Raw genomic sequence first — 12880 nt, 5'->3', positions numbered from 1 at the left:
GGGCAGTTGTGGCCCTCTTCTGCGCAAAAGTGCAGGAGCTTTTTCCTTTGTTTTCACCTGACCATGTCTATAGAAGACCAGGGGAAGCTAACTGGGAAAGTTGATGGGAATGCTTTTGCCAGTTTGAGGAGGGAATGCAGCTAACTTGTGAAGGACAATGCAGAGTCCTGGCACCTGGTAGAGTCAAACTGCTAACCTATTTCCTAGCCTTTTGAGGATGGTATGTGAAGTATGTGTGTATGGCAAAGAGAGGCTGGTGGGTCTTAGCTTGTAAACAATAGTCTCTTCTTAAGAAGAAGATGATTGCTTGTGGACAACAGTGTCAGGTGTGTCCTGCTAGCATGCATGCACCTTGCCATATGGATCTCACTCTCTGCTAGTCTGTTATGTGTGCAAATAGAGTTGGCACAGTTGGGATTCAGGCACCCTGCACTTCACACATGCATGGCAGATTAGCAAAGGGGCTAGCAGATTGACTCTTAGTTGGCATTGCCCTTCATCTGTGAGCCACATTTCTTCCTCAAGCTCACTGAGAACAAGCCCATCAACACTACAAGCCTGCAAATGCCTTCATTTTATGAGTTGGGTTCCTCAGTCCTTTTGCACCTGTTCCTATCACTATGCATTCTCTGCCTTTCCTGTCCTCACCTTGTCTTTTCTCCACAGGTATGTGCTCCTGCCACGGCCTTTCTGTTTTGAGCCCAGAAACCATTATGAGATCACTGTGCGGTTCCAGCGGGCAGGCGTGGCACAACGTCATCCCGCAGCCTTCATCCTCGTGGACTCGGTGAGAAATCACCATGGCTAAAGGGTGCTTTATGTTGTTCAGCCTGTTATTACTACCACCATATAGTATTTTTCCCAGTGTGAGGCCTCATTTTCTAGTTAGGAGCAGCCTTCCCAAGGAGTTTGTTATGCCTCCTGTCCTCGCCTCCAAAAAGTGTAATTTTCATGCATGAGCAAGGAGACTATAATTCTGTATTAAAAATTCTGCAACCAACTCCGTCACTTCTCAGATTCTGCAGTTAGCAGATATTTCACAAGTAGGGAGGATTTGCTCAGATGTTTACTGTTCATGCCACTGATTGTGCATGTTTATGTGGTTTACAACATATGCTATTGGAGGTCGCTGATTCATAAGGTCGTCATAAGTTGTAATTGACTTGAAGGCACATAACACACAACACACACATACATGTTTATGATTTTTCTATGGTAGCAATGGACACTTTCTTTGCTCTGTGGATCTGGATGCTCCCTGACCATCCTACTTGGGGGCCAAGACCCTCTCCCAGCAACATCATCATCCCACCCTCCAAGTCAGCTTGTCCCCCAAAGAATCCTGGCAACTGTAGTTTGTTAAGGGTGCTAAGAATTATTAGGATACCCCTCACAGAGCTACAGTTCCAAGAATTCTTTGGAGAAAGCCATGACTGTGGTATAAGAGTGCTTTAAATGTACATTGCGGATGTGCCCTGAAAACTCTGGAAGGTCAAAACAAGAAAATGTCCCAGAAGATGAGCCCTCTTGCCTGAGGTGTCCTTCCCCTTTTTTGCTGAAAGCATCTCTCAACTTAGATGGGATACTATTTTTGACTTGGGCATCACTTCCGAAGGTGATCCCAAGGACTTGCTAAGACACTGAATAGATTAGCACCTGTATGTAAAGCACCACACCTGAGCTGGCTGGATGTACACCAACTGTTCCTTAGACAGATGCCTCTGAGACCTCTGCATTATCACAAATACCCCTGAAGCATCTCTTCATCGGTTCTGGCTAGGGTGCTGGCTGCCTACTCACACAGTGGCATATGATGCCCAGGTGCACTGCATTTAGCTTAGATTGCACTGCAGAGTGAGTGCTTGGGGAGCAGCATTGCCCCAGTTAGCAGCATGTGTGAGATGCAGTTTCTGAGCCAGCAGGTGCTAGAAAGCTAGACGGAGCCAGCTACAGGGCCTGTCCTGCTCTGTGTCTTAGAGTTTCTCCAGGCTGTCAGCATTTTGCGGAAGGGATTCAAGTGCATACCAGACAGAACTTTAGGTTTGTGCATTTAAAGTGAATTAAAGAGCTCTGTCTAGCATAACAAATCCACTTGAAAAAAACCTGACTTTTTGCAATTTGGAAAATAATGGGGGAAATGAATTGAATCATGTGGGATAAATGAATGACTGGTGGAAAAGTGTATAAATACCGCACAAGCAGATCAGGTCAAATGAAGGATGAATGCTCAGTGTCATATAACCTCCCCAAAAACAAATCAGAACGAATGCTCAATAAAGACTGGATATCTAAAGCTAACCTCTGTTGTAAGCTTTGGGCAAGCAAATCAGGATGAATGCTAAATAAATGGATCATCTAGAGGAGCCCATAATGTGAAGGGTGTTGATTTTCCCTGGAGGATTTGGAACTTTGAGTTTAAAACTGGTTTTTGACAGGAATTAGAATTAAAGGCTGTGGATGAGATTTAGGACTCCTAGGGGAGTATTCCCCCCTTTAGGATGCACACCTTAACGTGGTGAGGGGCTTTGAGAGTGTTGAAGAAGCTGAGAGCAATGCCGTCAGGAGTCTAGACCAAGAGGATAGACTCCTAGCAGGGGCACCCAAGGCGGAATGGTCAAAGCTGAGACACCAGACTAAGATGCATCCAACCTCAGAGGAAGGCAATGGTAAACTACCTTTGAATACCTCTTACCACAATAACGCTATGAACAGAGTATCCAAAATGCAACACGAGATAGTGCTGGAAGATGAGACCCCCAGGTCAGAAGGCACTCACCGAGCTACTGGGGAAGAACAAAGGACAAGTACGAGCAGCGCTGTGACTAATGACACAGCTGGGTCAAAGCCGAAAGGAAGCCCAGAGGCTGATGCACACAGATGTGAAAGGAGAGTCCGGAGTTGTACGACGCACACAATAGGAACATGGAATGTGAGAAGCATGAACCAGGGAAAGTTAGAAATTGTCAAGCAAGAAATGGAACGCATCAACATTACAATACTTGCCGTGAGTGAATTAAAATGGACAGGAATGGGACATTTTCAATCAGGCAACTACAAAATATTTTATGCAGGAAATGAGAAATCAAGAAAAAATGGGGCTGCTTTAATAGTGAGTAGCAAAAGCAATTAGGAGCTACAACGCAAGGGCTGAGCGAGTGATATCAATGAGATTAAACGGGAAACCTATTAACATAACCATCATCCAAGTCTACACTCCAACGTCAAATGCAGAAGAAGAAGAATTGGAGAGATTTTATGCAGAAGTACAGGAGGAAATTGATCACACACCAAAATAAGATATAATTTGTTTCTTGCAAACACATTTTTTGAGCAACCAAAAAGACAACTGTACACGTGGACATCACCAGATGGTCAATATAGGAATCAAATTGATCATATAATTGGCAACAGAAGATGAAGAAGTTCCATACTTTCTGCAAAAACATGACCAGGAGCAGACTGCAGTACAGATCATGAACTGGTCATATTGAAAATCAGAGTAAAGCTAAAGAAGAACAACAAAGCAGTCATAATGCCAAAATACAATTTAAATAACATCCCAGAAGAATGTAAAGATCAAAGAACAAATTTGAGGCTTTAAACTTAGTTGACAGAGAACCAGAAGAACTATGGAGTGAGGTCAGAGACATGATCAGGGAAGAATGCAAAAAGACTATACCTCTAGTCAAAAAGAGAGAAAGACCTCAATGGATGACTGAAGAAATTCTTAAAATGGTTAAAGAGAGAAGGAAAGCAAAAGGAGATAGAAACATAGTCAGAACCCTAAATGCAACAATACAGCGACTAGTACGTAGAGACAAAGAAAACTATTACAATAGTTATTGTATAGAAATAGAAGAGGACAACAAAAAGGGAAGAACAAGAGCCCTATTCCAAAAGATTAGAGAAATTAAAGGGAAATTTAAACCAAGAGTAGGGATGTTGAACAATCAACAGGGGAACACGCTGACTGACCGAGATGAAATAAAAGGAAGATAGAAGCAATACACTGAAGAACTCTATAAAAAAGATGCAAGGATGACAGAAATTTTAGAATATGAGGTAAAAGCTGCTCTTAAAATACTTGGAAGAAACAAATCACCAGGAACAGATGGCATACCAATTGAGTTGCTACAAACTACTGAGACTGAATCTGTCCAAATTTTGAGAAAAATTTGTCAAGAAATATGGAAAACTAAACAATGGCCCACAGACTGGAAGCATTCAATATATATCCCAATTCCAAAGAAAGGGGATCCCAGGGAATGCAGTAATTATCAAACTATTGCCTTAATATCCCATGCAAGTAAAGTATTGCTCAAGATACTACAACAAAGGCTCTTACCACATATGGAGCGAGAAATGCCAGATGTCCAAGCTGGATTTAGAAAGGGAAGAGGCACCAGAGATCATATCGCAAACAAACGTTGGATGATGGAACGGACCAAGGAATATCAGAAGAAAATCACCCTGTGCTTTATAGATTACAGCAAAGCCTTTGACTGTGTAGATCATGAAAAACTATGGAATGCTTTAAAAGAAATGGGGGTGCCACAGCATCTGATTGTCCTGATGTGCAACCTATACTCTGGACAAGAGGCTACTGTAAGGACAGAATATGGAGAAACCGATTGGTTCCCAATAGAAAAGGGTGTGAGACAGGGTTGTATTTTATCACCCTATTTGTTTAATCTGTACGAAGAACATATCATACGGAAAGCGGGATTGGACCAAGATGGTGTATATTTGATGTACACCGCCCAGAGAGCCTCGCTATGGGCGGTATAAAAATTAAATTAAATAAATAAAAATAAATGAAGGTGTGAAAATTGGAGGGAGAAATATCAATAATTTAAGATATGCAGACGATACGATACTCTTAGCAGAAACCAGTAATGATTTGAAAAGAATGCTGACGAAAGTTAAAGAGGAAAGCACAAAAGCAGAACTACAGCTGAATGTCAAAAAGACTAAAGTAATGACAACAGAAAATTTAAAGTTGACAATGAGGACACTGAACTTGTCAACGATTATCAATACCTCGGCACAGTCATTAACCAAAACGGAGACAATAGTCAAGAAATCAGAAGAAGGCTAGGACTGGGGAAGGCAGCTATGAGAGAACTAGAAAAGATCTTCAAATGCAAAGATCTATCACTGAATACTAAAGTCAGGATCATTCAGACCATGGTATTCCCGATCTCTATGTATGGATGTGAAAGTTGGACAGTGAAAAAAGCGGATAAGAGAAAAATCAGCTCATTTGAAATGTGGTGTTGGAGGAGAACTTTGCCCATACCATGGACTGCGAAAAAGACAAATAATTGGGTGTTAGAACAAATTAAACCAGAACTATCACTAGAAGCGAAAATGGTGAAACTGAGGTTATCATACTCTGGACACATAATGAGAAGATATGATTCACTAGAAAAGACCATAATGCTGGGAAAAACAGAAAGGAGTAGAAAAAGAGGAAGGCCAAACAAGAGATGGATTGATTCCATAAAGGAAGCCACAGACCTGAACTTACAAGATCTGAACAGGGTGGTTCATGACAGATGCTATTGGAGGTCACTGATTCATAGGGCCACCATAAGTCGTAATGGACTTGAAGGCACATAACAACAACAAAAGGGGAGTATTCAGTGCTATTTCTACTGTGTATCTGTTGAAGTTAATAAACATGACTAACCTAGGTTCATTAATTTCAGTGGATCTACTCTGAGTAGGACTTAGTTGAATAAAGCTCCTAGAAAATAAGAAGCGGAATCTGTAGTTAGGAGCAGATGGGAAACATTCCAGAGGATAGAGAGAGAGAGAGACACTTTGAGCCCTGCTATGTGAAGGAGTTCCACTTCCCAACTACTGGAAGCCCCCCCCCCGACTCTTTCTGCAGCAGGTTAGGTGGTTTTTAAATCTTCACATCCCCTGCCAAAATCATATTCCAACAAATAATTATGTTTTGTTCCCCTCAAGCAAAGAGCAAGAATGAGACCAAATGATGGCAAGGAGCTTGCTGCTGCAATTATTATTATTATTATTGTTATTGTTATTGTTATATACTGTCCTTCCTCCCAGTAGGAGCTCAGCGCGGCAAACAAAAACTCTAAAACATTATAAAAACAGACTTTAAAATATATTTTTAAAATCTTTAAAAACATATTAAAACAAAACATCTTTAAAAACATCTTTTTTAAAAAGCTTTAAAAACATATTAAAAAGCAATTGCAACACAGATGCAGACTGGGATAAGGTCTCTGCTTAACAGGCTTGTTGAAAAGTCTTCAGTAGGCGGTGAAAAGATAACAGAGATTGTACCTGTCTAATATTTAAAGGGAGGGAGTTCCAAAGGGAGGTGCCACTATACTACACTAAAGGTCTGCTTCCTATGTTGTTGTTGTTGTTGTTGTTGTTATTAACTACCCTTTACCAGGTGTGGTCCCAGGGTGGGTTATAACCATTTAAAATTCAGTATTAAAATGGTCAAAACAAATTAGAGTCACAGGAATAGGGTAGGTCCTGAAAACACACATGCCAGGTGTGAAAGGTCAGGGTAAATAGGTGCATCTCTTAGTATAAGGTAGCTGAGGGTCCCAGGGTTCTACAGAGGCTAATGGAGTCTGTGTGGGAGAGCTTCTCTGTACACTCCGATGCAGTTGCAGTGCGGCAGACTCCTTGGCCCACTGCACACATTCCTAGTTGGTTAGTGAGTCCCCATGGGCATCCCTCCTATATCCTCCATAAGAAGCTGAAGTGACTTTAGTCCTTGTCCCAACCAGGCTGAACATTTTCTGATATGTCTCCATCTTTGCTACAGCTGGTTCTTTTGCCCCGTGTGACAGAACTGCCTGGATTCCATGGTAGCGATCCAGCAGCAGTGGAGCGTCGGGAAGCACTGGAGCGCTACACGTGCCTGGAGGCATTCCGCATGGCCACCATGCCTGACCTAGCTGAGACCTGTGCTTGCCTCCTGTGCAGCATCTCTGCCCTGATGCATGATGGGGCTCTGGGTGAGTGAAAGGCCCAGTGTGGGCCAGGAACAGAAGTATGTGAAAAGGTGTACATTCTCAGGTGGACGGCTAAGGTGGAATTTCTGAGAAAACCTTTTTTTCTGATACAATGTATGAGAACTTTCTTTCCCCCCAAAAAAGAAAGCCACTTTGCAGAATTTTCTCAGAATATTCTCCACCATTTTAGTGGCACCTGCCATCCCCCCGCCCACCCTGGAATGATGCTAGGTCTGGGGCATTGTGGGGGATAAAAAATGGTATCCAAGCTGCCAATACAGTTGCTGCTGCTTGCTGTGGTATTAAAAAAAATCAGAAAAAAAGGAAACTGTGATATTTAATTTTATTTAAGATTTTTATATATCTTTTAATTATTCACATGCCACTGCTATTGATGAACCCCACCCTCAGTTAATTGTTGGTGAGTTTCTCCTCCCTCTGTAAAAACTTGGCAAAACTGTCACCCTCCCCCATCCCCAGGCCCACAAATTTTGAGAGGCCACTCTAGCAAGGAGAGCTGGCCTTCTCAAACTGGGTAATGTAGTTTTTGGGGTGGGTCCAGGATAACGTTTGGAGCCTAGGCTGTGAAAATTAAAGCCCCAAATGTCTGAGACAGAGCTGCCTGGAATCAGCAAGCAAAGGGGTTGATATGGGAGAGCAGGATTCCCCAGGCGAAACTCTTTTGTAAATAAGAAGACTCTGTGGAATCATGTGAAGGAGAATCTACAATTCTTCGGCAAACAACTTTTTTCCGAATTCTGCAACTAGAATTGTGATGCCAAAATTTTAGCATTATTGTAATGTCAAAATATTCCTAGGTGTCTCTGATTGCAACCATGAGGGTTAGAAAACAAACATTAAGATTCTCAGGATCTGGGGGCAGCTGTCTGATTGATGTTCTAAACCATATCTTGCACTTTTTCAGTATTTGGCCACCATCTTAAACTTACACAGTTACATTACTTTATTGCAAGCGGAATTGTGAGTGAGCTCTGGAAAAGAAGTTATGTGGCTAGCTTTGGGAGGACATCTGCACTTGTCCCTGAGCCTGAGAGACAAAGACTCCCAAGTTCTGCCCAGTTTTATTTGCATTGGGGTGGGGAGGGGAATGCCTCTTGTCTTTCCCCTGCATAGCTACTTTCCTAATGTGCAGTTTCTTCTGCAGCCTGCCAGTGTGATCCACAGGGCTCTACCAGCAGCGTTTGCCACAAACTGGGAGGTCAGTGTCAGTGTAAACCCAACGTGATGGGTCGGCGCTGTGACCAGTGTGTTCCAGGCACCTATGGATTTGGACCATATGGCTGCAGCCGTGAGTAGTCAGGGAAGGGCCTGCAACCACTGTCTCCCTTATGTTCATTCTTGTATTTTGTTCAGCTGTGTGTTAGGCCTAGTTCTCACTAAGAGCAGATGAAGTAGAAAGCTGTGCCTGGATTGTATTGTTGATCATTAGAACAGCAAGCAGGGCCCTGACACAGAAGGGGGGAGATCCCCAAACTAGACCCCCTCTGTCCAGAGATAGCACCCACTGAGCTACATTCCCTTGAGGAACCAGCTCCTTTCACCACTGGGACCTCATGCTCCCTGTTGACAGAGTACTAAGCTCCAAGCCAGAGAGCTGCCTCTTTAAGACGCTCCATTCTTCAAGAAAGGGTTGGAGCTTGGGAGGCGCAATCCAGTCCAAGAGGGATAAAAGGCCTCAGTTGAGCTACAGAACTGAATTAGAGCAAATAGTCTGCTCGAGATGATTCAAGCTCCTATAACTTGAGTTTGATGCTGAATTGCTACCTAACTGACTTCAGGGTAGATCCATACCATACATTTAAAGCACATCCATTTAAAGTACATGACTTCCTCCAAAGAATCATAGGAGCTGTAGTTTGTTAAAGGTGCTGGGAAGTTGTAGCTCTACAAGAGGGAAACCACAGTTCCCAGGATTCTATGGAAGTCATGTGCTTTAAATGTGCATTGGATGTGCTTTAAATTTATGGTGTGGATCTGCCCTAAAAGTCACCCTCAGGCAATTGTCTTACTGTGTGGCCCCTCTAGTGGTCAAGACAGGAGAACCACTTCAGATTGCGGGGGTGAGGGACACATGATTGAATGCCCATCTGTATGTTTATTATTGTTTTTTATCCCACTCTCTCCAGAAAGGTCGCCAAAGTTTTAATTTATTTAATTAATTAAGGTTTTTTTAAAAAATTCTCCCAAGTTTTATCCTCACAACCACCCTGTGAGGTAGACATATCCAGGGGGTAGCTGTGTAAGTCACTTGCAGCAAAAACAAAGAGTCTTGTGGCACCTTAAAGATTAACATGATTATTATGGCATAGGCTTTCATTTGCCCCATGATATTCTGATTAGCTACTAACCAAATGTGGGCTGGATGGAACAACTCTCAGGTGGATCCACAGTTGGCTCCAGAATCGTACTCAAAGAGTGCTTATCAATGATTCCTTCTCAAACTGGGGGGAGGTAACAAGTGGGGTACCACAGGGCTCTGTCCTGGGCCCAGTGCTCTTCAACATTTTTATTAATGACTTATATGAGGAGGTGCAGGGAATGCTTATCAGATATGCTGATTATACAAAACTGGGAGGAATAGTTAATACTTTGGAAGACAAAAACAAAATTCAAAGGGATCTTGATAGGCAGGAGCATTGGGCTGAATACAACAGAATGAAATTTAATAGGGAGAAGTACAAAGTTCTACACCTAGGAAAAAGAAACCAAATGCAGAGTTCTAAGATAGGGATACTTGGCTCATGCCAAGAAGGACTTTTAGGACTTCTTTCAAAAAGAAATACTGCATGTGAGAAGGATCTTAGGATTGTTGCTGATCACAAGCTGAATATGATCCAACAGTGTGATGTGGCTGCATAAGGCACATGCTATTTTAGGCTGCATTAACAGAAGTATAGTTTCCAAAATGCGTGAAGTACTAGTTCCTCTCTATTCAGCACTGGTTAGGCCTCATCTTGAGTACTGCATCCAGTTCTGGACACCACACTTTAAGAAGGATGCAGACAAAGTAGAATAGGTTCAGAGAAGGGCAACGAGAATGATCAGGGGACTGAAAACAAAGCCCTATGAGGAGAAACTGAAAGAACTGGGCATGTTTAGCCTTGTGAAGAGATTACTGAGGGGAGATATGATAGCACTCTTCCAAGTACTTGAAAGGTTGTCACAGAGAGGAGGGCCAGGATCTCTTCTTGGTCATTCCAGAGTGCAGGACATGGAAAAATGGGCTCAAGGTACAGGAAGCCAGATTTCAACTGAACATCAGGAAAAACGTCCTAACTGTTAGAGCGATACAACAATGGAACCAATTACCTAGGGAGGTGGTGGGCTCTCCAACTCTGGAGGCCTTCAAGAAGCAGCTGGACAGCCACCTGTAGATATGTTTTAATTTGGACTCCTGCATTGAGCAGGAGGTTGGACTCAATGTCCTTATAGGCCCCTTCCAACTCTGTGATTCTATGGAGCCATAATGAAATTGTTACTCTTTAAGATGCCATAAGACTGATTGTTTTTTCCTGTGAGGTAAGTCTAGGTGGACAGCCCAAAGTCATTAAGCCCAGTGAGCTTAATGTCTGGGTTGGGATTTGAACCCAGGAATGCTGGGTCCTAGTTCAGCATTATCACCACTAGACCCACTCACACTGCTTCTATTATCACTTTGCCTCATCGCAGATGCTTAGGTGGTTACTACTAGATATTAGGGAGATGTGTTCTAGGAGAGCTTTCTTGCCTTGTAGACCTGGCACCACAATATAAGCAGCAGGGAACTCTGATAATACCCTATGCCAGGAAAATGGGCACAATATTCGCTTTAGGAAATCCCGAGATGATTGTGCCTAACCTGGGCCCTGTTCAGTTACATGTTTAGCCAAACAGTTGATACAGCCTTTCCTCAGTGATGCTGACAGCTCTGGTACATGTCCCCACAGCCTGTGCCTGTTCCCCTGAGGGCTCTGTCTCCAAGATCTGCGAGCCAGTAAGTGGACAGTGCCGGTGCCAACATGGTGCTGTGGGACGCCAGTGTGATCAGTGCCCACCAGGCCAGTGGGGCTTCCCAAACTGCCGGCCTTGTCACTGCAACGGGCATGCAGACGAATGTGACTTGCACACTGGAGCTTGCCACCAGTGCCGTGATTACACAGCTGGCCGCCATTGTGAGAGGTGGGTGTGTGGGATTCATGGAAATGTGGAGGGGTCTCAAATAGTACAACGTAAATGGGACCTGCAATGAAATGTTGCAGTATGGTTAACTAAGTTCATTATTAGTATGTATGATATTTCCTGGTCATACTATATACCAGTCTTTCTCAACTTTGGGTCCCCAGATGTTGCTGGACTACAGCTCCCATCAGCCCCAGCCACATGGCCAATGGTCAGGGATTATGACAACATGTGTGGGCCCAAAGGTTGGGAAAGGCTGCTGCATACTGTAATGAGATTGGGAGGAAGATGTCTGAATGATCTCTTAAGAATCCCCCACAGAAGAGACTGTTAGAGTGGGCCAGCCAGTCAGTCAAATTTATTTGCTAGAAACCATTAGACATCACAAAAATGCAAACAGTATAGAAGTATATTTTAGCACAGGTCATGCCCAGCATATGGGACCCCCATATCACACAATGAAATTGTCTGATCCATTGAGCTGCTAACATAGAATCCTTATATGTAGTGTATTAATCCCCATCCATCAACAAATAATAGATTTTCTCCCTGTTATTCAAAAAGTAAACTCTCTCCCTAGGAAAATTACACAGGGAGCAATACAGAACATAATGAACAATATTTTCCATCACTCCCTCGCTGCAGATACACAAATGACAATGTACAGATATTCTATCATATCTCCTATCCAAATATGCTGTGGACATACATAGTTTAAAATCACAAAGCTGTAAATGCCTTCCTCAGTGCATCATCTGATAAATAATAAAAAAAGTATGGAAGACCATAACTGGATTTCACAGAAGTGTAAAAGGTTAGAGTGACTGGTAGAGTGAGTGAAGCCAATTGGACAAGTATAGACTGATAGATTCCACTTTCTTAGGAGGATTGGCACTCATATTTAATCAAGAAAAAATAAATATTTTCCTTGCTAAAGAGTTTTATTGCAGTGTGTTAGAAACCATATCTACCTGTACAGCAGTCTCTATTGTTCAAAGAATTAAGCAGTCCCTCTTCCCATCCCCTGCCAACCTTGAAACCATCTGTGGATGCTCTGCATAGATAGAAAGGTACAGATAATTGTTCTTCCTAATCATGGAGTTACATGGAATATGTAGCTTGGTCCTCCGATACCAGCCTTAAAGGTAGAGAGTAGAACTGGGATTGCTGGCTTGTTTCAGGAAGAAATAGGAAGATTCTACAGGAAGATTACTGGGAGAGAGTCTGCAAGGAGTGAGGGGGAAAGATTAGGCAGTGAGTATATTTTAAAGAGATTAGGCTGTGGAATAGAGTGGCAGATGAAGCCTGGAATCATACTTACACTGGGTCAAAACTAGCTATGATGAAGAGTGACCAGAAAGAGACAGGGATAATTTTAGGCTGCTGTCACTGCCTCTGTTCTCTTTTTGCTCCTGTCACAGATGCTTGGATGGTTACTATGGAGACCCAGTCTTGGGCTCAGGGCAACAGTGCCGTCCCTGCCCTTGCCCTGGATATCCAGGGTCTCGGCACTATCATGGCATCTCCTGTCATATGGATAGGGAAACGAATCAGATTGTTTGCCTGTGTGCTCCAGGCTATACAGGTAAGGGATATTACAGGGCAAGGGATGATGCTCCCAGGGCTGGTCTCACTGTAGTTATTTAAGTCACAGTTGTGGGGAATAGTCCAATGTCTGAAAGCCTATGCTACAC

At 43.0% G+C, this 12880-nt stretch overlaps 1 protein-coding gene across 3 annotated transcripts in view; it reads left to right on the top strand.

The window, feature by feature from the left end:
- The window catches only part of LOC133380806 (laminin subunit beta-4-like), an 85439-nt gene that overhangs the window by 54315 nt on the left and 18244 nt on the right, over positions 1–12880 (top strand). For all 3 annotated transcript variants that reach the window (XR_009761550.1, XM_061618849.1, XM_061618851.1), the window contains exons 18-22: positions 667–787; positions 6818–7010; positions 8173–8316; positions 10955–11186; positions 12608–12771. Coding sequence is in view for 2 of the 3 variants with exons in the window: in XM_061618849.1 (XP_061474833.1) it covers positions 667–787; positions 6818–7010; positions 8173–8316; positions 10955–11186; positions 12608–12771 (854 nt within the window). In the remaining variant the exon portion in view is untranslated. The remainder of the gene's footprint in view (positions 1–666; positions 788–6817; positions 7011–8172; positions 8317–10954; positions 11187–12607; positions 12772–12880) is intronic.

This window comes from Rhineura floridana, chromosome 3, assembly GCF_030035675.1.
Source record: "Rhineura floridana isolate rRhiFlo1 chromosome 3, rRhiFlo1.hap2, whole genome shotgun sequence".
NCBI lineage: Eukaryota > Metazoa > Chordata > Lepidosauria > Squamata > Rhineuridae > Rhineura > Rhineura floridana.
The sequence above is the reverse complement of the archived record's forward strand: the minus strand, read 5'-3'. Positions and strand labels throughout refer to the sequence as shown.